We start from the raw sequence: 20,884 nt of genomic DNA, 5'->3' as shown, positions 1-20,884 counted from the left end.
GAACAAAGAGGCTTTTCGCTGAAAAATTCAAGTTTCTAAGTCTGAATCTGTCTCGTCTGTTGTCGCTTCCTCGCCCTCCGTTGCCCGTCTCAAGCCTGTAACCTGTAAACCTCCGAAACTTAACAACTTCACACCAGCGTGCGCGTGAGTCCGCTGAGCTTGTTTTGTGAATCGCTGAGATCCCTGTTCGCCTCTGAAGCAGCGCTGAAAAGAAAAAAAAACCTGCCAGCATTTCAGTAGTAAACAGCGCAGTAGTGTTTTCCAGAACTAACAAACAAAACAATCAAATACCAAACGTGTAATGATCAATAATGTGTTGCACCGATGGACAGGCCATCTTGTAGCTTCATAAAAAAAAAGAAAAAAAGGCTTCAAAAGATATGACAGCATGCCTGCAACTGTTCCCATAGATAATAACTCTACTGTTTGTCCCACAGTGGAGGATATGAAACGTCTGAGATGAATAATAAGGTTAAATGATGCTTGTGTGTGTGTGTATGTATGTGTGTGATATTTCCTTACCCAGTGCAAATAACCTGAATTATATAGACACAGTCCTTCGGCCGTAGTGGCAGGTGAACCCAGTGGAAGAGGCCATCTTTGTTTGTGTTTATGTGTCGGGCCCCTAAATGAAGCCCAAGGCATGTCCAGTCCCTGATCTGTCCACTGTAGAGGATGTAGTACACGACAGAGGGGGATGCATTGCATTGTGGGTAAAGTGCTGGGGTGACGGGTCCCTCGGATTTTTATTTATTTTTTCCTTAAATTAACGTTTCAACACTTTTCTGCTCCGTTCCTTCAACCAGCTCACCTCACGTTCCTTCACTAATATCCAACTTGGTCTTTAGTTTTTTTTTTCCCAGCTCTTCCGACTTTTCCTTTTCTCTTCATTAGTCAACTTGCCTTCCGCCTTTTTTTTTTTTTTAGTTATTGTTCCTTCATACTTTTTCCTCACTCGCCCTGGATCTCCTGGTCCTGACGCAGAGCAGAGCTGCACCGGACCTCGGAGATCCCGACGAGTCCGACCAGCTTCTTGTTTTTCCCCCCACACACAACGGCGCGAGAGACCGGGAGGAAAAAAGAAACAAACTGGAAAAAACAGCTACGGTCCACAGGTTCTGCTCCACTGGTCGGTGCATGCAGGGATGTGGGGCGGGAGGGGGAGGCGGGAGGCGGGGTTTGGGTGCCAAAGTCTGACAATGGGTACGTATGGGATGTGTTCATGTGCCGTCAGTCAAGTAAATCCGCTCCAGAGCCACATCAGAACCCGGTCGACTGAATCTTGGGTTCAGCTGAACTTCCTTCTTTGCCTGGATTGAGGAAAAAAAAAATCAAGTATGAAAAAATAAAAAATATCAGCTGTTATTATATTAAACACAAATGCAGTGAGCGCTCACCGTCTCCTGAGCCGCGATCTAGAGATGGCGTCCTGGAGACCGTTGCCGAGGGACACTTTTGATCGGCTGACTCCTGATTGACAGACGGCTCAGTGAGGGTTTTCAACAGCTTGTGATGAGCCGCCTCTATTTCCTGTGACGGGACAAAAGATTTGAATATTAGAGTAAAGGTCAATAAAGGGTGTCCAAACACTACGATAAATAGTAATAAACAATGTTGGGTCAATTAGTTATTGTTACTTTAGTGATAAAAATACTTAATTACAAGGAAAGTAACTATTGCGTTATTTGAACATGTTCAAATATGTCAAATTACTTGGACTTCCCTCCCTAACCCCTGTTAATCTGGAACTAACCGACTCACTCAGTGTTCCTCCACACAGGCAGGCTCCGCAACGCGCTGTATCACTATCACGGCACTGATCTAAACAGCTGATAAGCGGAGTGATACAGTGCATTGCAGAGCCTGCCTGTGTGGAGGAATACTGAGTGAGTCGGTTAGTTCCAGATAAACGGCTTTTTCTGACCAGTTGATGAACCGAATATAATAATGTCCTACACTTTAATGGGTGTATTATTTTCTGACGGGACTTCTTGAGTCAAGTGACGGCGAAACAGTGCATTTTATTGTCAGTAACTGTAACGGCATTTTAACAGGGGAAACAGTAACTTTTTTTATTACTTGTTACTGAAAAAAGTAGCGCCGTTATTCCCATCACTGGTAATAAATACTAATTTTGTGACAGTTTGTATAAATTAAATTCAACTTTTATTCCCACACTGTACAGCCTACCCATGACACCATACATAAGTTTAGTGACGGGGCCGTTCAATAATGTTATGTATTCCTCCATGTTAAATATATTAAGAAATTCTCCCAACCAAAATCTGCTTGGACACTAATAAATAAATGAATTCATCAACAATGACAGAAATCCGTCCGACCTTCAGCTGGCGCAGCTTGCTCATCAACCCTTCGATTGTGTGGAAAATCTCATCCACGTTTTTGATCACGTGACTCTGGTGTCCGGCCTGCGACGGACCCGTTTCCTCTTCCTGTTCCTGTTGCATAGCCTCCGATTGGTTGGTCGGCGCCTCCTCCTCCTCCTCCTCCTCCTCCTCCTCCTGTGGCTGCGTCGTCGGTAGCGACATCACTTCCTCCGGAGGCTGGGGGAAGTGGGCGGCGGTGGGGGTGGGGGGGTCGTTGAGCTCGTCGGTGATGCTCTCTCCCTGCTCCGTCGGCATCACCAGGTAGAAGGTGTTCCCTGCGGGACAGAGACGAGATGAGGAACGCGGCGTCTCCGTTGTTCTCACTACTCATTTCTACATTTCTGCTCTTGACTAAATCGGTCGTCGTCATTACCCTGCGGAGCGGCCTCGCCTCTCGGCTTGGACGATTGGTCGGGGGTGAGGGTGACATCATCAGTGATGCCATCAGGGACAGAGGAAGAAGAAGGACCCGCAACCACAGCTATGCACAGAGGACAGATTGTGTGACAAAGGAAAAGAGTGTGTGGAAGTGGATTGGAAGAGGAAAATGTGAAGGCGTGAGGGAGGAGGTCGGAAGAGGTTGTTGTTGTTGTTGTGTTGAGTTGTGCGGAGCAGGCACACAGAAGAAGAGGAAGAAGAAGAAGAGAAGATAAAGTGTGTGAGAAACAAAATAAATGAATCACAGAGTGCAAAGAAACATGCAAAGGAGGCAGTCGTCAAAGATTTGATTCCCAAAACACCCAGAGAGAAGTCGGCTGCTTTCACCTTCACTTCAGTCGACACCACATTTATGATCTATTATCATGTTGAACTGGCTCTAAAACTACAGTCGGTAAGTTGACGAAAAGTGAAAGTAAACTCCGCAATACAGTGTCAGGTCCCTTTATGAACCTCTGCCAAGCTGACTGTGTATCATCTTGAAATTTACGCAGTCGCAGACTTTACTTTCACTTTCGTCGGCTTACTACGACGTGTACGAGCTGCGATTGGCTGCTCTTCCTGTTCCCTCTATTGGTGGAGAATTGTCGGTCGCGGTGGATTTTGGCAAATACGATTACAGGCTGTAGGTGGAGCCAGAGGAGTTGGATTTTGTCCTAAATTACCCATTTGATGTCCAACGATCGGAATATAGTGACAGTTCCAGCAAATATGACTGAATAATTGTTACCAACTAAAACTTTAAAAACACAGTTTCAAAAATTGAGTGAATCAGCCAAGGGGAATAAAAAACAAAAACAAAAAAAACAAACTCTTCTCGCTCTGATGCGTTACCTTTCCTTACGACCTGAACGCCCGGCGGCTCGGTGTCTGGGGGCGGAGCCTCCTCGGGTTCGGCCTCCCAGTCGTTGGTGCTGAAGCTGAGGACCGTCTCCAGAGACTCCGGCCGCTGCCTGTCCGAGAACGAGCTCCCCTCGTTGGCCGTCTCGTTGGTGGGCGTGTCGTCCGAGTCGTGGCTCCACCCGTCATCCTCCAGGTCGCGTGTTATGAGCCGCCGCAGCATCTCCACTGCGGAGGCGTGAAAACAAAGACAACTGAGTAAAAAAGCTCTTTTTCAATCAAACGTCAGAGAGTTTATAAATCTGATGAAAGTCCGTCCTCACCGTCCTGTAGCGCCGCCTCTGCCACACCCGCTGCTTGTCTCTCGCCGCAGCCGAAAGCTCCTGATTGGTCCACGGGCGTGCTGTCGGAGAGCGCGATGTCGTTGCTGGAGGAATGAGTCTCCATGGAGTCCGACTGCTCCGTCATCGAGTTGTCTGGACGGTTTAAAAACAGTTAGAGCTGCCGTGGTAACGACCATTTACAGGTTACGGTTTTAAATATTCAGGCTAAATGACATAAATCACGTAGTCGGTACCTGCGTCGACGTTGCTGCCCGTGGAGATCGGGGATGCACTGCGAATACTGGGGGAACTGCGGAAAATGCACACAACAACAAGCACTGAGCAAAGCATCCTCCATCCTGTGACTGTTTATATTCTGTGTGGATCAGAGTGAGTGTATAAAAGACGACGCATCTAATAACAAATCTACTCACGGTATCGGCATGGACCCGTGGTTGATGAGCGGTGAGGAGCCGTCGGCTGATGAGACGGTCTTTTCAAGTAAATCCTTCCACCTGCGACACAAAAATACAGTCGACACGTCTTGTAAAAATGTACAGCAAAGTTCCTGAGGAAAATACAGACCGTAGAGCTTAAGAGCTTACGTGTTTTTCTCTGACAACGTCCCGGCAACCAGCTCGTAGATCTGCCTCTCTGTGGTGCTGATGACGTACAGGGCTTTGTTGTCTGGAGAGAAACATGAAACCAGATAGAGAGCAGAGGAGAGAGATGGTTAATATGATGTTATGTAATCTGACTAGATCACAAATCGCATCAATCGATTGAAGATGTTTTTCTCATCTAAAAAAAAAAAAAAGACAGTGTGTTTTTTCTTTTTTTTTTACCTGTAGCCACAGAGCGGACCAGCAGCGAGTCCAGCTTCACCAGAGGGCTGAAGGAGGTCTTGCTGTCCCCGCCTCCTCCGCCTCCACCCAGCCAGCGGGATGGATATCTGAGCTGCAGCCGGTCGTCAGGGGCCCTCTGAAGGAGGACCAGGCAGTCAGACAGCAGCAGGGCCTGGATCTCTGAGGGAGGGAAACACAGAGAGAGAGAGAGATGAGCTTCTACTACATCTATCCATCAATGATCTATACTAGGGGTACACCTGGACAGGCCCCCGGTCTATCACATGGTTGCATGTAGAGACGAGCAGTTTAGAGTTGCTCATCAACCTAGGGTGCATGTTTTTGGGCTGTAGAGAAAATGCCCACACAGACAGCTCCACATAGCAACGCTCCCAAGCCCGGGAATTGAACCTGATGGTACGAACCACTGCTGCACCGTGCTGCCCTCCTATTGTACGTGTCAGACAGAAACACATACTGACCTATCTGCTTGTCTTTGCTCACTTTCCAGGTGAGAGGACCTTCGTGGATCATCCTCTTTGTGGACAGGTCCAGACTCTGTGGGAAGGAAAAGTGAAACAAAACACATGCTGATTAAAAAAAAAGATGGTTTGTTTCATTCAGAAAAAATAAATAAATAAATCAATGTCATAGTTAGGTCCCAGTTAAACTGATCTACTCTGTCACCTTGAACTGTGGGGCAGCATCCAGCCTGCGCTGGTACTGGCTGAGGCGTTGCCGGTGTTCCGTTTCCCTGACGTCCTCGTTGACGGCCTGCAGTATCCCTCGGCAACAGGCCTGGGCCCGCTGGAGCGAGGGGAGGTCTGACGAACCGGCTGAAGGTACAAACAATGATATGTTATGTTAGACATTTTTAAATAGCAGAAACTGAACAAAGGCACGGTGCGGCACCAAGTCCTCACCCTCTGTGTGCTTCATGATGTTGTCCAGCAGCAGCGGGTACTTGGTGAGTCTCTGCATCTCTGACACCAGCAGGTCCTTCAGCTGCAGCCTGCGACAGTGAGGACTCGCCTCACACTCCTGCACGCAGAGGTCCACAGGTTAAAAATAATAAAACCTTAAGTAAGACTATTGTTTTTAATAAACACTAAATGTTCATCTTGATAAAAAGAGTATTGATGCAAATGTGTCTCATAATTCAAATTAAAATGGATTAAGAGAAATGTTTTTTCATTTTCAAAATATAACTGCATTTTTTTTTACTCATAAATAAAATGAATATTTAATGATCTAAACTGCATTTTCATTTTCTTCTTCAAGACTGCTCATTAAAATAATAAAGAAAAGGACATTTAAGATTCAATTTTCAAAACATCCTCCAGCAAAAAGGTACCAAAATTCAATTGCAATTCAATGAAATGTCAAATTTGAAAACTAAAATGCATCAGCAGAAAGGCTTTGTAACCTAATAAGAAATCATCCAAACTGCATTTTCATTTTCTTCTTTAGGTTGCGCATTTTATGACATAATTTAAAAAAAAGTGGTGGATAACTCTCATTTATGAGTCAAAAAATGCAGCAATATTTTGAAAATGAAAAAGCATTTCTGTTAATCCATTTTAATCTGAATTATGAGACAGATTTGCTTTGATAAAAAGAGGAGTTGAAGTGTAAATCGATGAAGAGGGCACATGTAGTGTGCACGTGTTTGCTGCATGGAGCCATAAAAGGCACAAGGAGTGTGGAGGTGTAGGTTATATGGAAGTTAAACATGTAGGTGTGTGTGTGTGTGTGTGTGTGTGTGTACCTGGATGATGTGAGCGAAGCGAGGGTCTTTCCGTTGTTTGTTCTTGATGAGCTCCAGAGCCTGAGACTGCTGACTGCACAGCTGGGACGCCTGCTCCTGAAACTCGTCTCCAGCTGCACCTTCAAACTACAAAGAGACACACACACATAAACACACACATCACCGTTAACACACAAAGCACATTCACACAAGAAGTCATCAAACTGGTGGCAGCAGTTATTCCTCTCACCCCGGCCAGCATCACGTCCCCGATGTCCTGAACGATGGGAGTTTCTCTTCTCTTCTTCATGGCCTCACACAGACTCGCTGCAAAGACAGAAGCAACACAACAGCATTAAACTAACTGTAAACTAACAAATTAATGTGCTCAGCCTTAATTAGATGATCACAATTTCAGCTATTTCATAGATCATCAATAGGACGATCCAGAAATTTCAATACAACACTCACACAGTTAATTTCTGTATATAGTTTTGTATATTTTTAGATTTTTTCACATTTTTATTGTGAATGTTTGATCATTTTTTGAACTAACAGACCTGCTGTGGTTACTATGTGTGTTGTCATGCAAGAAAACATCAAAAATAATTCCCATTAATTTGTTTAAAAAAAAACTTCAGCATCAGATTGTGTCTCTGAAAACCATTTCCTGGTTAAGTAGGATGTTAATGTGACACCATGTGCCTCCCAGACTCATAATTAAGACCCTGAACACATATTGACAGAGTGGAGCTGCAGGCTGAGATTACACACAACAGTTAAAGCTACAACATTTGCTTTGTTATTTGCTTCATTTATTATTATTTACAAAGCAACACACACACACACACACACACACACACACACACACACACACACACACACACACACACACACACACACACACACACACACACACACACACACACACACACACACACACACACACACACACACACACACACACACACACACACACACACACACACACACACACACACACAGTACAAGTCACTGCTGTGCAAACAGAGACAGACTGACCGTGGAGCTCGTAGACCTGCGGCAGGTTGGGGAAGATGCAGGCCAGCTCATCGGAGTTCAGCACAGACCTCATCTTCTGGAAGAAGACCTGGTCCAGGACTCGCAGGGTCCTGAGGTGGGACGCCTCGGTGGTGAACAGCTCTGAGGACGAGGAGGAGGAGGAGGAGAGAATCAGACTATTTCCATTTGGGTTGTGAGGATTGTCTGATTCATACATGTGTGAGTTAGACTGGTACCGTATATGACGGCCTGGCGGTCCACCTCCCGCGGGCTGAGTGTGGCGAGGAGCTGAGGCGGCACCGTGTCCTGCCAGTTCTGACCGTCGCTCACCTCCTCTTCCAGCGCCGCCGTGTCCGGCAGCAGGGCCAGGGGCGAGTCCACGCTCCTGTACGGCCACATAGGAGAGGAGGAGACGGATCCATGATGGAGAGATGGAGGGATGGATGGATGGAGGGATGGATGGAGTGACAAACAGGAAAAAATTATATTCAGTTTTTTTGCTTTTTGCTTTTTCTTCCAAGTTGAATTTGGTGTGTTGTTTATTAACACATGTTCCATTTGGTGGTTTGCTTGGCTCAGGATAAGTGTCTTTGTTAAATATTTTAACATGTATACAAGTATGTGTATATTTATATGTATGTATATGTGTATATCCAGACAGTATATTCACTTTTTTTTTAATTTAAAAGAAGAACAGTGGCTGCTGAGGCACTGACTAATGGGGATCTATAATAAACTCTTGTTTTAAAGTTTAAAGTGGTCAGTCTTCTTTTTTTGTTTTTAATTTCTACTTTCTACTAGACAGTTTTCTAATCACTGAAGATCAATCATCTCCGGGGCAACTTGGGAACTCACCTGCGTCTAGAGCGAGGGGTGTATGGGGGTGTAGGGTTCTCTAGAGACCTGAGTGTGAGAGAGTGGAGAGAGAGATGGCATGAGGTGAAAAGCTGCACTTCCAGGGGCGTTTGTGATGCTGGGGAGCAGATCCTTCACTGGGGGAGGGGAGGAGGGGGGTATTTTATCTATTTTCTACCATCCAGGGTGAAATGAGGAGAAATCTGCTCCCGGTGCAGATGTTAGTTTACCGTGCCGAGTTGCTGGACGCCGACGATGAGGCGCTGTGCTGCAGCGGCCTGAGGCCCGGCCCCTCCCTCTCCTCCCCGCAGTCCTCCATGTCCACGTCGCTGCGAGAGCGGGGGACCGACTCCGTTCCCGAGGCGACGCCCCGCCGACGTCCTTCTCCCTGAGCCTTCAGCGACTCGCTGCGTGCCAGACGCACCGAGACGGTGGGGCTGCGGGGGAAAAGACGGAGCGCAGCGTTTTAGTGAAATCACACTTATGACACAAATGACTTAAATCTGAGAAATCTGCTGCTTCAGGAGCTGATGGGATGTCGGACCGTCCCTACCTTTCCATGCTGTCCTCTCCCAGGCTGCTGGACGAGAGCCTCTGGGCGTCGGCGCCGTCGCCTCCCTCCTCCGTCGTCTCTGTGTGGTTTTCAAACTGCTGAATGATGTTCCTCACGCTGCCAGGACGGACTGCGCACACACACACACACAGACACGCACACACACACACACGGATATCACTTAGTGGTGCTCATTCACTTCCAGCAGAATGAGCTGAAGTGTTTAAAATGAAATGAAATGTTCAAACAACCAAGTCTGGAACGTTTGGTTTAAAACAAAAATGTAACTTAGGAGAAAAAACAGAAGTGTGATGTACCTTCGTTAGGTGACAACGGGACATGGAATGCTAAAAAAACAAACAAAATGAACCAAAAAGAAACAATCAAAACATAATAATAATAATAATAATAATAATAACAACAACAACACAATGAAATTTCCATAAATCAATAAGAAAACCAGTGGAAACAATAAAGGGGGAACAAAGGACAAACAGAAATCAATATTGTCTGACAACTGTAACGTGTGAGCGTGTCATCGTGTGTGTGTGTATATATTGGTGTGCCAGTGGACCAATACTGTCAGCTCATAATGACCTCTGCAGTTTCGACGCTAATAATGAACTCATGAGACGATGACTTTATAAAAACTGCGTATGTTCACTGTGACTCTGATTGTTATTAACAGAGAGATTAAAACCTCCCTTAATGAAATCACAGGCATGACTCATCCTGTACTATTGATTTTCTTGTTTCCTTCCTCAGTTTTATGCCTGAAGGTAAATGTGTGTGTCTGTGTGTGTGTGTGTGTGTGTGTGTGTGTGTGTGTGTGTGTGTGTGTGTGTGTGTGTGTGTGTGTGTGTGTGTGTGTGTGTGTGTGTGTGTGTGTGTGTGTATTTACTGGACTGGGATGTGGTCCGTGGTTTGCCGATGTACTTCAGGATGGGATTTCTCTTTTTATCCTCTCCATCTTTCTCTTTCTTGGTGCCACTCAGCTGTGGAGGAGAGAGGAAACGTAAAGTCATGTAATATAATCAATGCTTTTTTTCCTTTACTATTCTTTTCCTTTTTTATCTTTAACAGCTGCACCCGTGCATCTATGTTTACACGAACCTGCTGCTCCAGAGTTGCATTTAAACAGCGTCAAGAAAAAACTGTAGCGCATTCATTGCCAAACACATAAATCATCTGACTAAAGCAATTACAAACAGTTTCCAACAGTAAATATGATTACGTAGATGATCGCAGCTCTTCACTCTTACCTTTTTCGACTTTAGGAAAGCGAGCCACTTCTCCTTCTCTGTGGTGAGACCAGGGAAAACCTTGGAGTCTCTGAGTTTGATCCCAGAATGACGCAGGTAGAGGAGGACCGCCGACGCCAGGGGAGAACTGCAGGACGCCAGCAGAAAAGGGGGTGGAGACGGAGAGAAGAAGACAAATGGAATACAGCGGCGGTGGTGGTGGTGGTGGTTTGAGGGCGGAGGGTGAAGAGAGGAGAAGGAAACAAACGAAGAAAAGACGTATGAGAAGAATGAATGAGGAAGTGGATGAGTTTGCATGTTGCCGTTAAAGTTACAAGACCGATGATTTTTCTCCCTTTTACCTTCTGTCCTCTTCGTGCTTTGATCTGGAGCGGGGACGGAGAGAGAGACATAAAAAAGGCCGTTAACTCCCCGACAGAGACAGATTACAGGTTTTCAAAAAGAAAAGAAAAAAAAAGAAATATCCAAGAGATCGATCCCGTTTCATTCAGGTGCAAACGCCGGTGTGAGACTCAGAGAGGAGATCCACTATCATGTGACGGGAAACTGTCAGTCTCTGTGTGTGTGTGTGTGTGTGTGTGTGTGTGTGTGTAATTGTCATGTGGTTTCCAGCGCTTGCAGCTGCGGCGGTGACCTTTGTTATGATCGCCCAGGTGAGCTCCGTCTGTCACTTTGTAATAACACTTTTTATTGGCTCCCGTTACTCAGCAAAAAACAACCTGATCTTCCCTGTTGAGATAAAACGGTGGTGGACCACCTCGACCTGGGGACGAACCCCTGCCCTCGCCATGAACTTAAGTTCTAGCGCTTTTTTTTTTTTTTTTTTTTTACAGTTTTTACAGTTTTTACAGTGACTGTCTGCAGCAGGAGAAAGATAAAGTGATAAAGCAGTACTGTGTGTACTCACAGGATCTCCCAGAGGGCAGTGACCTGTCTGTCCACCACCTGTCTCTCTTTCACGGGGTCTCCGTCCAGGTGCTGCAGGTCCCCCTCTCCAAACAGAGAGCCCAGACCCATCATCTGCTTGTTCCTGATTGAACAAAAAAAAATTAAGCTTGAGGGAAACTTAACGAGGAGAGAAACGTTTAACTTTCGATGGCGAGGAACTCCCGCTGTTAATGATTATGTGAACGTCCTGTACCTGTAGTCCTGTATCTGGTCCTGAATGTCCGGCAGAACCTGCTGCTGCAGCTCAGACAGGGGTCCTCTGATGTCCTCCTGGGCGTGTAATCGACTCTCTGATGGGGAGAGCGTTTGGAATAAATCATCACACACGACTCAAAACCTCAGTTTCACATGAAAGAAGCTGCTCGAGGCAGAAACATGGAGGAGCTCTGCTCTGCTTACCGATATCTGTGAGGTACTCCTCTCGCACTTTGATTTTCAAGGGCTGGAAGAAAAAAGAAAGAAAAATGTATTTATCTTTTTATACCTGAAATAACTCGTATTACTTTTTAAACGAGGCATTAGAGGAAACTTTCTCCCGTGTTGGTACGTACAGCGTCCGGGTCCAGGTAGTGGGAGCAGATCTGAGGTGCAAGGGAGCGGGCGTCTTTAGGACTGGAGCCCAGGTAGGCCTCCACCGACAGGTAGAACAGCTGTTGGAGACACACACACACACACACACACACACAACCGTGAACAGAAGCAAGATGAACACACATTATTTGATTTTGTTTTGTTCTATTTTATTGATTTTGTTGTTTACTTATTCCTTTTTATTTATTATCTAATTTAAAGCACTTTGGTTCAACGAAAGGGTTGTTGCAAAGGGCTGTATAAATAAAGTATATTTACATTTAAATGGCAAGTAGATATTCAAATATACTCGTAGTCATTCATCATGGAACACACATTCCCATTGAGCAAAAAAAAAGTTAATCTGTAAAAGGTTACAAAAGATGCCGAAAAATTTAATTTCCACTCTGTTTTTTTCTGATTGTTCATTTGTATGTTTTGTTTTCTTAGTTTTGACATTATGATATTTCATTGTCAACCACAGGTGGAGGCATCAAATAAGCAGTTTGAGTTTTCACCTCGTCCTGCACTGTAAATAATTTAATTGTAAATTTTACTTGCATTTTTGTTTTTTTTAACAGTGCAAAATAAAAAAAGTCAAAAATATCTGCTTTTTCCTATAGGTGACAATGTTATCCAAAAATGAAAGGGATAGTTCAACATTACGTATGGCAAATTGGCCCATTGTCATAATCCCTATAGTTTTAGGAGTAGGTTTGTTACCTAGCTCTGAGCAGCTCGCGGCTCTGCTCCGCTGTTCTAAAAACAGCTTGCACCGACAATTAAAGGTAACGAACCTACTGCTATGACTATAGGGATTATGGCAATGGGCCAATTTGGCAAAATGCTGAACTATCCCTTTAAATCTAAGATGGGCTAACCAGAGGGTTGGGGTCCAGCAGCTGAGTGAAGACGTATCTCATGAACACCGTCATGTGCGCTGGTCGGGACTTCAGCAGCTCGATGTCCTGGAATGGGCCGTCCATCTGAGACAACGACAGAGGAGAAATGAGAAACGAAAAGATTGTAGAAAAAGAAAAGAAAAGACGTGGTAAAAGAAAGAGACACAGATCTACACACATGTCCTTCTCACCTCATTAAAAGCGTAGCCATCTTCTACGTCCTCCTCCTCGGGGCCGATGATCTGAGGCTTCCCGCCCTTCGAACACAGACGCACACACACACATGCAGGTTTCAAGAAATGGAAAACACTCGGCCACACACACACACACACACGTGGACGCTGGCAGCAGGTCCATGCACATCTTGCAGTTTTCACTCATATGCTCTACATGCAGTGCTCAAGTGCAAAACGACTGGACGATGTCTGATATGGATCTGAGGCCGTGTGGTGATAGATGAGCTCGTCACTCTCGCTGCTCGTCTCAACAGGTTTGAAACAAGTTGGGTTTTTTTTTTTTTGCAAGTCACAGCGGTGCAGGCAAAGATGGAGAGGAGCAGGTGAAGAGGAGAGAGAGCAGAGCTGCTACTTGAGATCAAAAGATTAAGCACAAATATGAAGCCGGTGCTGCAGCAACATACGTTTTTTTGTTTTTAAATAGATTTAATCAACTTGAAATCTGCAGTTATTTGACTTTTAAAATGTTTTAGTGCAAAAGATAAAATCATTTAAAAGCAATGTGCAGATTGAATGCTAGAATATGGTCTTTTTATACATGTATGTGTGTGTGTGTCACTGTCTCTCTCTTCCTCTTTCTCGGAACTGTATCTTCTCACATGTAATTAAATCGTGTGAATTCTATTTTGGGAGGTTGTGTTTATCACACTGAGGAAACTGTCAAACTGTGAGTAGCTCTTTTGTCTTATCTGTTGTCGACTTAGACGTCTAATCTAAAGTGAATGCAGGCGAGTGTGTCCATCTCACCGAATCAGAGAGGGTGTGTGTGTCGGAGCTCTGCCGTCGGTGTAGGGGGGTCCTGAAGGAGGATGAGGGGGAGGAGTGGGGACTCTCAAAGGCCTGGGGAGGAGGAGGAGGAAGGAGCAGGAAGGAGGAGGAGGAGGAGGGAGGACGAGGGGGTACGGGATGAGTGGGGTCGTCACATACACAGACACGCAACATACACAATCTCACCAGTTCAGGTACAAGACAAGATGCACAGGCCTACCTCCATGTCTCCTTCACCCGAGTCCACCGAGAGTCGACCTGTAGAAACACAGAGCAGCTTTTAACCACTAAAGCTTCAGCGAGTCTCACTTAAAGGGATAGTTTTTTGAGGTTGTATGAGGTACAAGTGGCCATTTAGTATAATATTTGCAGTGGAAAGGTCTCTGCTCCCCCCGACTGAGAAACTCTGCCTCTTCCACACACCACTGATCCAAACAGCTGATAGGCGAACTTCTCGTAGGCGGTGAAAATACGCTGATTAATTGTCTCTCATTCACAACAGTGTACTGCCTGTATCTCGGTGCAATGCGCTGGTGTTGAGTGTGTGAGCAGAGACCTTTCTACTGCAGATGCCATTTGTACCTCATGCAACCCCAATGAACTATTGAAACTTCTGTCAGCTGCTGGCAGCTTGTTGTTGTTTTACTATCTCTTGTGAGGTCGTCTCGCTTTGTGATTTATGGTGTTGTCGACTTTGTCTTTTAACTATGTTATCATAAACTGTTATTTATGTTTTAACCAATTTTGATTAGTTGTAGCTTATTGATGAGTTGTTGTTATTTTAGATAGATGGATATTGTCGTCTTCACAATTTTCTGTTTCGTTTTGTTTCATTTTAGGGAGCCTTTATATAAACCTGGCCAGGGACAACAGACAGAAACTAGCCTTTTGGCTAAATCTGGCATATTTGCAGAAATGTTCTTTATTCCCAATATGCTCTGTCCCCGTGAAATAAATAAGTAAATAAATAAAAGAAAAAGGAAGAGAGCCAAACCTTCTCCTGCTATGACGTAGCTCGTGATCGACTCTGATCGTGTTCCCTCCTGTAGGAGCAGAAAAAAAGAATTTAATTGCACAGGCTTCACACATCAAACATGCACGACCGTTGATTGAAGCCAGGTTGATTAAAAATTGCTGCCTCTCATTAATTGAACTCCTATCAAACAAACGGTTAAACACACAGTGAGAACAGCTGTATTCTTCCTCACCAGATCTTGCTGGATCTTCACTCTGACTTGGTGAGCTCTCCTCTTGGCGCTTTCGATCCGCTCCTCCAGTGACGGCGACGGGTTCCTCAACCGCTCTTCCATCAAGTCCTGTCGATCAGTCAAAGCATTACGGCCAATTATTATGGTGGCGCAATTAAACACAATATTATTTGAATCAACAGAGCTCATTTGTTTATACGAGTGTGTTACCTGCAGTTCAGCTTCTTCCTGCTCCAGCATTTTCCTGAGTATCTGAGTGGCATGTTTCTGTACTTCTGGGTCCTGACAGACACACAAAGAACAGAAACGGTGAATCATTCTGAATTTGTACATAGAAACAAGGACTTTGTTATGTGTATATCTCTACTGTCACTCACCTGCAGTGGTTTGGGTCCTGTGATTCTTTGGGAAGGGTTGCTGCTCAGTCCAGAGGGCAATGGTGGAGGCGGAGGGGGTGGAGCCTCCCCACCCAGAGACGTTCTTTGATTGGGCGTGAGGTCGGTGGGGAGGGGCTCTAAGGGCAAGGAAGCAGCTGACGGGGGAGGTCCTTGTAGCGTCAGAGCTACGTACGTTCCAGCTATAATAGGTCAATAATAAAAAAAAAGGAACGGTGAGCGGTTATAAAGGAAAAAGAAACACAGCGAGTGCGTAAAATAAAACAACGGGGAAACTTCACTGCAGCAATTACGCTGGTTTAAAACTCACATTTGATGAGTTTTACCACCTCCTGATGGGACATGGAGGACACCACCGAGCCGTTCACCTGAGGGAGGGAGGAAGACGGAAATGCGAGGAGAATCAGTGACAGTGAAAACAGGAAGACATTGTCAATAAAAATGATTTTAAAGAAATAAAACAATAAAAAAAACCTTTATGATGCGGTCCCCCTCCTGGACCCCGGCCTTGACTGCTGCTCCGCCTGTGAGGAGGGACGTGGACATATGTTAAGCATGAGTCTATGGTCAACTTATTCACATAAACAAATGTCATTGAGGTCATATTATGTTTAGGAAATCAGTGTGTAGTCTTCAAATCCATAAAATATGTAGATGTGTGAATTAGAGTCAACATATAAATACAGTGGCATTTTGAAAATGTAAAAGATGAAAATAATATATATAGATATAGTTTAAAATTCACAACACAACAGACATTTTGAACAGGGATGCCCAGACGTTTGCACACCACTGTATATGTCATTGAGCTTATATTATATCTGGGAAATGATGTGCAACATGGTAATAATATCAGTGTGTAATCTGGCAGTGCATCTTCGAATCCAGAAAATGTGTAGGTGAGTGAATAAGGACAAAAAAAAATACACATTTTTCTACAGCTAAAGTTGTGTTTGTTTCCTCGATGGGATCAGAAGACATGATTTAAAATAAAAAAATCTGTGCTTGTGTCTTACCTGGTCGGACGTTCTGCACAAGCTTGACTCTCTCTCCACAAACTGTGAAGCCGAACCCGAGCTGGTCCTTCTGCACGACCACACATCTCTGCACAAGACCAGGACCTGGGTAAAGATATTATATAATAGATATATTTATATAAAGGGTCTTTTTAAGAGGATATTAAAGGATATCAATTCATTGTAGTGCAATCCTTTATCAATCCTCCAGTTTACCTGTGCTCTCAACAGGGATGTCGGGCATTGGCTCCCTCTGCTGGGTGGCAGAGGCTTTGCGATCCGAGTCCCCGATGGTCAGACTGCTGAGCCTGGGTTTGAGGGGAGAGAGAGAGAGAGAGACAGTGAACATGAAGCAATACCAAACATCTGATGTGAGAAAATGAACAGAGCGGGGTCAGTGAAGAAGAGATAAAGAGATGAGAAGGAAGGGAAGGGAGGAAGAAGGAAAGCTTGTGATGAGACAGAAGAGGATTCGAGGGAAGCACATGGTTTAGAAGAAGTGGGTCAGAAAGAAGCGAGAAAGATGAGCGATAGGACATGACATGAGAAGCAACAAGAGAGCAGTCGACAGGGAAACTCACCAAGCAGCGAAAGGGCTGAAAGCGAAGCGTGACAGAGAAAAGGAGGAAAAACAGACAGAGGAGGAAAAAAAGGGGCAGAGAGAAAAGGAGAGAAGAAATTCAGAATGAAGCCGGATCATCACGCAGAGAAACAGACTGAAGTTCAAACGATCCCCCCTCCACGCCCTTCATACTCGTACAGATTGTAAACACTGAGAGCAGCTATGACTTTCAACAACATATTTATTCAAGGGTGAATGGCACAAGAATTCACAGAGTAAACACTTCAGTGATTTGGTATTATTCCAGAGGCCCAGTGACCGACGGGCCAGAAACACAGCAAAACCTATTTTTAATCAGACTCAAGAGTGTCATCGATCCATCCACACTGAGAGAAGTTTAGCTCCTGTACTTGCACAGCCAATTAATGTGAATTGATCTGGAAATTATTCAAAAAAGTATTTTAAAATAGACAACAAATAGATATTTTAAAAAAATCTCAGAAATTAATTGTAAAATTTAAAAAAGTTAAACTTTTCCTCTTGAATGAGGATTTACTCCTCACTTTTATTACTTTCATAGATGAATCAATAATAAACAAATATGAGATGTTATCCTTTGAGCATGTATCAAACACCTTAGATTTAATAAACCATGGTTCAATAAACTCTCTGAAGTCAGTGGTTAAACCGCAGCGCAGTAGGCAGGTGCACTCGACACTTTATATAATAGAAGGAAATGAAACTGCACCAGTTCATTTCCAACTATATCAATGTCAATGCTGACATGATTAAACTGCATAATGGAACTGATCAATATTAAAAACAATATTGTAAAATTGCATGCATTTTGCTTTTTTTTTTTTTTTTTTGCAAATGCATCTTTATATGAATGTAATATAGATGTTTCTCATGCAGATGCAGCCTCAGGTCAAAGTGCCCTGGAATAACAAGAGCAGCCAGTGAGAAACCTCCTGCCACAGCTGTACAATCTGTAGGTGTCAATCATCCCCCCCCAACTCAAAACCCTGATACACTCTTACTGGACAGCTGTCCTACCTGAACAGGTGGGCGTTTTTCTTATTGGCTGCACTGCTGTCACATGACACACACAAAAAGACAGTGGCGGGGCATGTGCACAAGAACACACACACACACACACACACAGAAACACAGACAAGGAGGAAAAGAGTTGACAGCAGGAGAAACAGGAAAGACATATGATCAAGACAAACTAATCACAGTGTGATGAGCAACACTAACACACAGGATGATGAACTACAGAGAAGCATGTTGTGTTTGAGGAAGCAGAGCTAGACACAGCAACGACGACAGGTGAAGGGGTCACATGACATTCAAGCAACAGACAAGACACCGAAAGACGAGTCTCGCTGCAAATAGTTGAAAGATTATTGTGTGATCTTTTGTTTTGAGGTGTTTCGGAGGGGGAATTCACATCATGCATACATGGTTTCCCCTCCTTCTCCTCTAGCAGTTTCATCACCACCTCCCCAGTAAACAGCCTGTCTGACTCGTTTTTTCGCCGGCCACACTGGGAAGTGAGATAAAAGTCATATCAGTCTGCCCGATCTGGAAGCCCTACATTTTTGAGCGGGGCTGTGTGAGGCTGTCTGGGTGCATGATGCGGTTTATTGTTTTGTTTTGTTTTGGTTTGGTTTTTGTGAGGCGCTCCTACCTGTCCAGTGTAGAGGTGGGTTGGCGGAGACTCATGTCTGCAGCCGTGTGACAACTCCTCTGCTTCCTGGTGCGGGGGGGGGTCAACACTGTCACTGGGGTTTCTCTATCATTATCATCATCATCATCATCATCCCCATCTCGGTCCACACAATGGGGGCTTCTCTGTTGCGTTGTGCTCTGATCTAGACCTTCAAGCTGCTCGGAAGCCGGTTCAGATCAGCAGGCAGAGCGCTCCTCATGGTCCCGTCCACCCATGTGGCTCCAGTTAGGTGTCAGTAGGATTATATAAAAAGAAAGTGCTGCTAAAACTAACATTAAAACAAAAACAAAAAAAAAACACTGACTAATCTCCCTCAGTACCCAGGTTGCATTAGTGGTTCACAAATAAATACTATAACACAAAATACACAGTTAGTGGCTTAGGTGTGATGCAGTAGTACAGGATAAAGGATAGGCTGCTTCCTCACAGGTCATCAATCATGAATGAATGACTGATACGTCTCGCTGTGCTGCAGAGGGACAACAACAGCCATGCCTTTTAGTGTCTGTGTGTAAAGCTAATTCATTGGGGATAAGCTCACAGTAACTGAATTATATATTTAGCGACAACGTGGAATTAAATACTACCTTGTTTACATGTGAGGCTCCCAAAGAGCTGTGGCAACCCTAAATAATCACATACAAGCTAATGCATGTCGCTTGTTTTTTTTCTCAGTCATATGCTTGCATAGATTATTTTAAGGGAAAAACCTAAAGTGAGTTTAAGTAGTGTCTCTGTATTAGATGTGGCTAGCTAATGCAAATTAGCCCATACACAAATTAGCTTGATAAGTCAAAAACAATGACTTTCCACAGCACTTAAACACGCTCCCAGGCTTAACTGTAACTGGTAGTAATTTACATGCTATCACACTGTAAACAACGACCAACCCAGACTCTGTCTTTGCATTGCTAACCCTAATTAGCAAGTTAGCCGGTATTAGCTAGTCCTTTCTGCTGTTTGTCTTATATAAAATGGAAGCACGGTGCAGGGTGAAGGCTAAAAAAAGGTGCTTCTCTATTTTCAGTTGTGACTTGTCTAATAAACCGGGGGCTAGGGAATGATAACGAGCATCTGAAGCGGCCTGTGTTAGCTCGCCGGAGTTAGCTCTACGAACAGGCCGAGTTCGATCCGCGGCATGGCGTTGGAGCTCACGCCGACAGAACGCGCACTGTGCTCGGCTCACTGCTGCGCCAGCGAGTCGGTTCTTTCGCAGCTAGCTAGCGAGCTAAGTGCCGCTGCAAAGATTATTAAAAGGGCCGGTGTTCAGTCCAGCTGCATGCGACTAAATGGACCTCACAAAGGGTCCAGATGATAGAAATCCGTGTAAATCCCAGCTCCACATAATCCCAGTTGGTTTTTTTGGTGCAAATTCAGACACTAAAGCTGCATGTTAGCCAGTTAGCCAGAAGGCAGCCAGAGCTCCACCTCAGGGTCTTCTTCTCTCCAAAACAAGTCACAGAATTTGGGTTTGCTTCTTCCTCTCACTTTCTCCCGTGGTCTGCCAGGGGGCTCGGTGTGTAATCACGACCTCCGTTGCATATATTTTTCTGCCCGTTTTAATCCCGTACGGTGCTCATGAATGATGATCTCTGCTGTGTTGTTATTCCTGCTGTCTTGACTGGCTGCTGCTGATACAACACCATGTCCTCAATAGATCATCCGGACAAACCACACGGCGCAACACCGACCTCACCTGGCTGGACTGCGGTACTGCAGCCACCACCATTGATCTATAGGCAATACAGAATGACAACACAATACAACACATAGAATAAAAGAGAATATAAACTACTAGCTAAGCTATAGCCTATATTTGATATCAAAAATTGAAATTATAGCCAGTGGCTATAGAGACTGACACCTGATGGAACTTCACTTATGTTGGTCATCCTATTGATTATATGATTTTCTTATCATCAGACTTTATGACCTTTATTGAGACCATTATTGATAATATAAACTACTAGCTATATATTTGATATCAAAAATTGAAATTATAGCCAGAAGGGTATAGAGACTGACACCTGATGGAACTTCACTTATGTTGGTCATCCTATTGATTATATGATTTTCTTGTCATCAGACTTTATGGCCTTTATTGAGTCTGGACCCAAACATGTGATGCACTTTGAATCACAAATTATAGCTATAGAAATAAGTTATCCAGCATATTTGGCAAATAATTATTAATAAAACGGCGAATAACTAGCTACATTAATAACAATTAATAACACTTGTAATAGGCTACAG

General features: G+C 44.4%; 1 protein-coding gene across 3 annotated transcripts; it reads right to left on the bottom strand.

Annotated features, from left to right (window-relative positions):
• Positions 1-843: 843 nt before the first annotated feature.
• Positions 844-20,269, bottom strand: arhgef11 (Rho guanine nucleotide exchange factor (GEF) 11). 3 transcript variants are annotated; one of them, XM_083993490.1, is made up of 41 exons: positions 18,590-20,269; positions 16,551-16,642; positions 16,335-16,439; positions 15,793-15,842; positions 15,629-15,686; positions 15,301-15,500; positions 15,134-15,205; positions 14,924-15,031; positions 14,710-14,758; positions 13,936-13,973; positions 13,695-13,787; positions 12,903-12,968; positions 12,691-12,795; positions 11,791-11,889; positions 11,639-11,681; positions 11,433-11,529; positions 11,199-11,321; positions 10,633-10,656; positions 10,292-10,418; positions 9,931-10,024; positions 9,347-9,376; positions 9,030-9,159; positions 8,707-8,913; positions 8,477-8,524; positions 7,858-8,006; positions 7,622-7,762; positions 6,831-6,907; positions 6,602-6,727; positions 5,757-5,874; positions 5,521-5,669; positions 5,316-5,391; positions 4,834-5,013; positions 4,594-4,675; positions 4,423-4,503; positions 4,243-4,298; positions 3,989-4,141; positions 3,660-3,893; positions 2,761-2,868; positions 2,343-2,662; positions 1,398-1,530; positions 844-1,310 (listed from the first exon to the last, which is right to left on the bottom strand). In XM_083993490.1, exons 1-41 carry the CDS (start codon positions 18,622-18,624, stop codon positions 1,261-1,263), a joined length of 4,326 nt encoding a protein of 1,441 aa, XP_083849616.1. In that variant the 5' UTR covers positions 18,625-20,269; the 3' UTR covers positions 844-1,260. The 3 variants fall into 3 exon arrangements, with proteins under 3 accessions (XP_083849616.1, XP_083849615.1, XP_083849617.1); XM_083993489.1 differs by lacking the exon at positions 18,590-20,269 and having other exon boundaries at positions 16,551-17,056; XM_083993491.1 differs by lacking the exons at positions 2,761-2,868; positions 18,590-20,269 and having other exon boundaries at positions 16,551-17,056.
• Positions 20,270-20,884: the final 615 nt, after the last annotated feature.

The sequence above is a fragment of the Trachurus trachurus genome (assembly GCF_905171665.1).
Source record: "Trachurus trachurus genome assembly, chromosome: 18".
NCBI classification, from domain to species: domain Eukaryota; kingdom Metazoa; phylum Chordata; class Actinopteri; order Carangiformes; family Carangidae; genus Trachurus; species Trachurus trachurus.
Note: the sequence above shows the minus strand (reverse complement) of the source record. Positions and strands in the feature narration are given on the sequence as shown.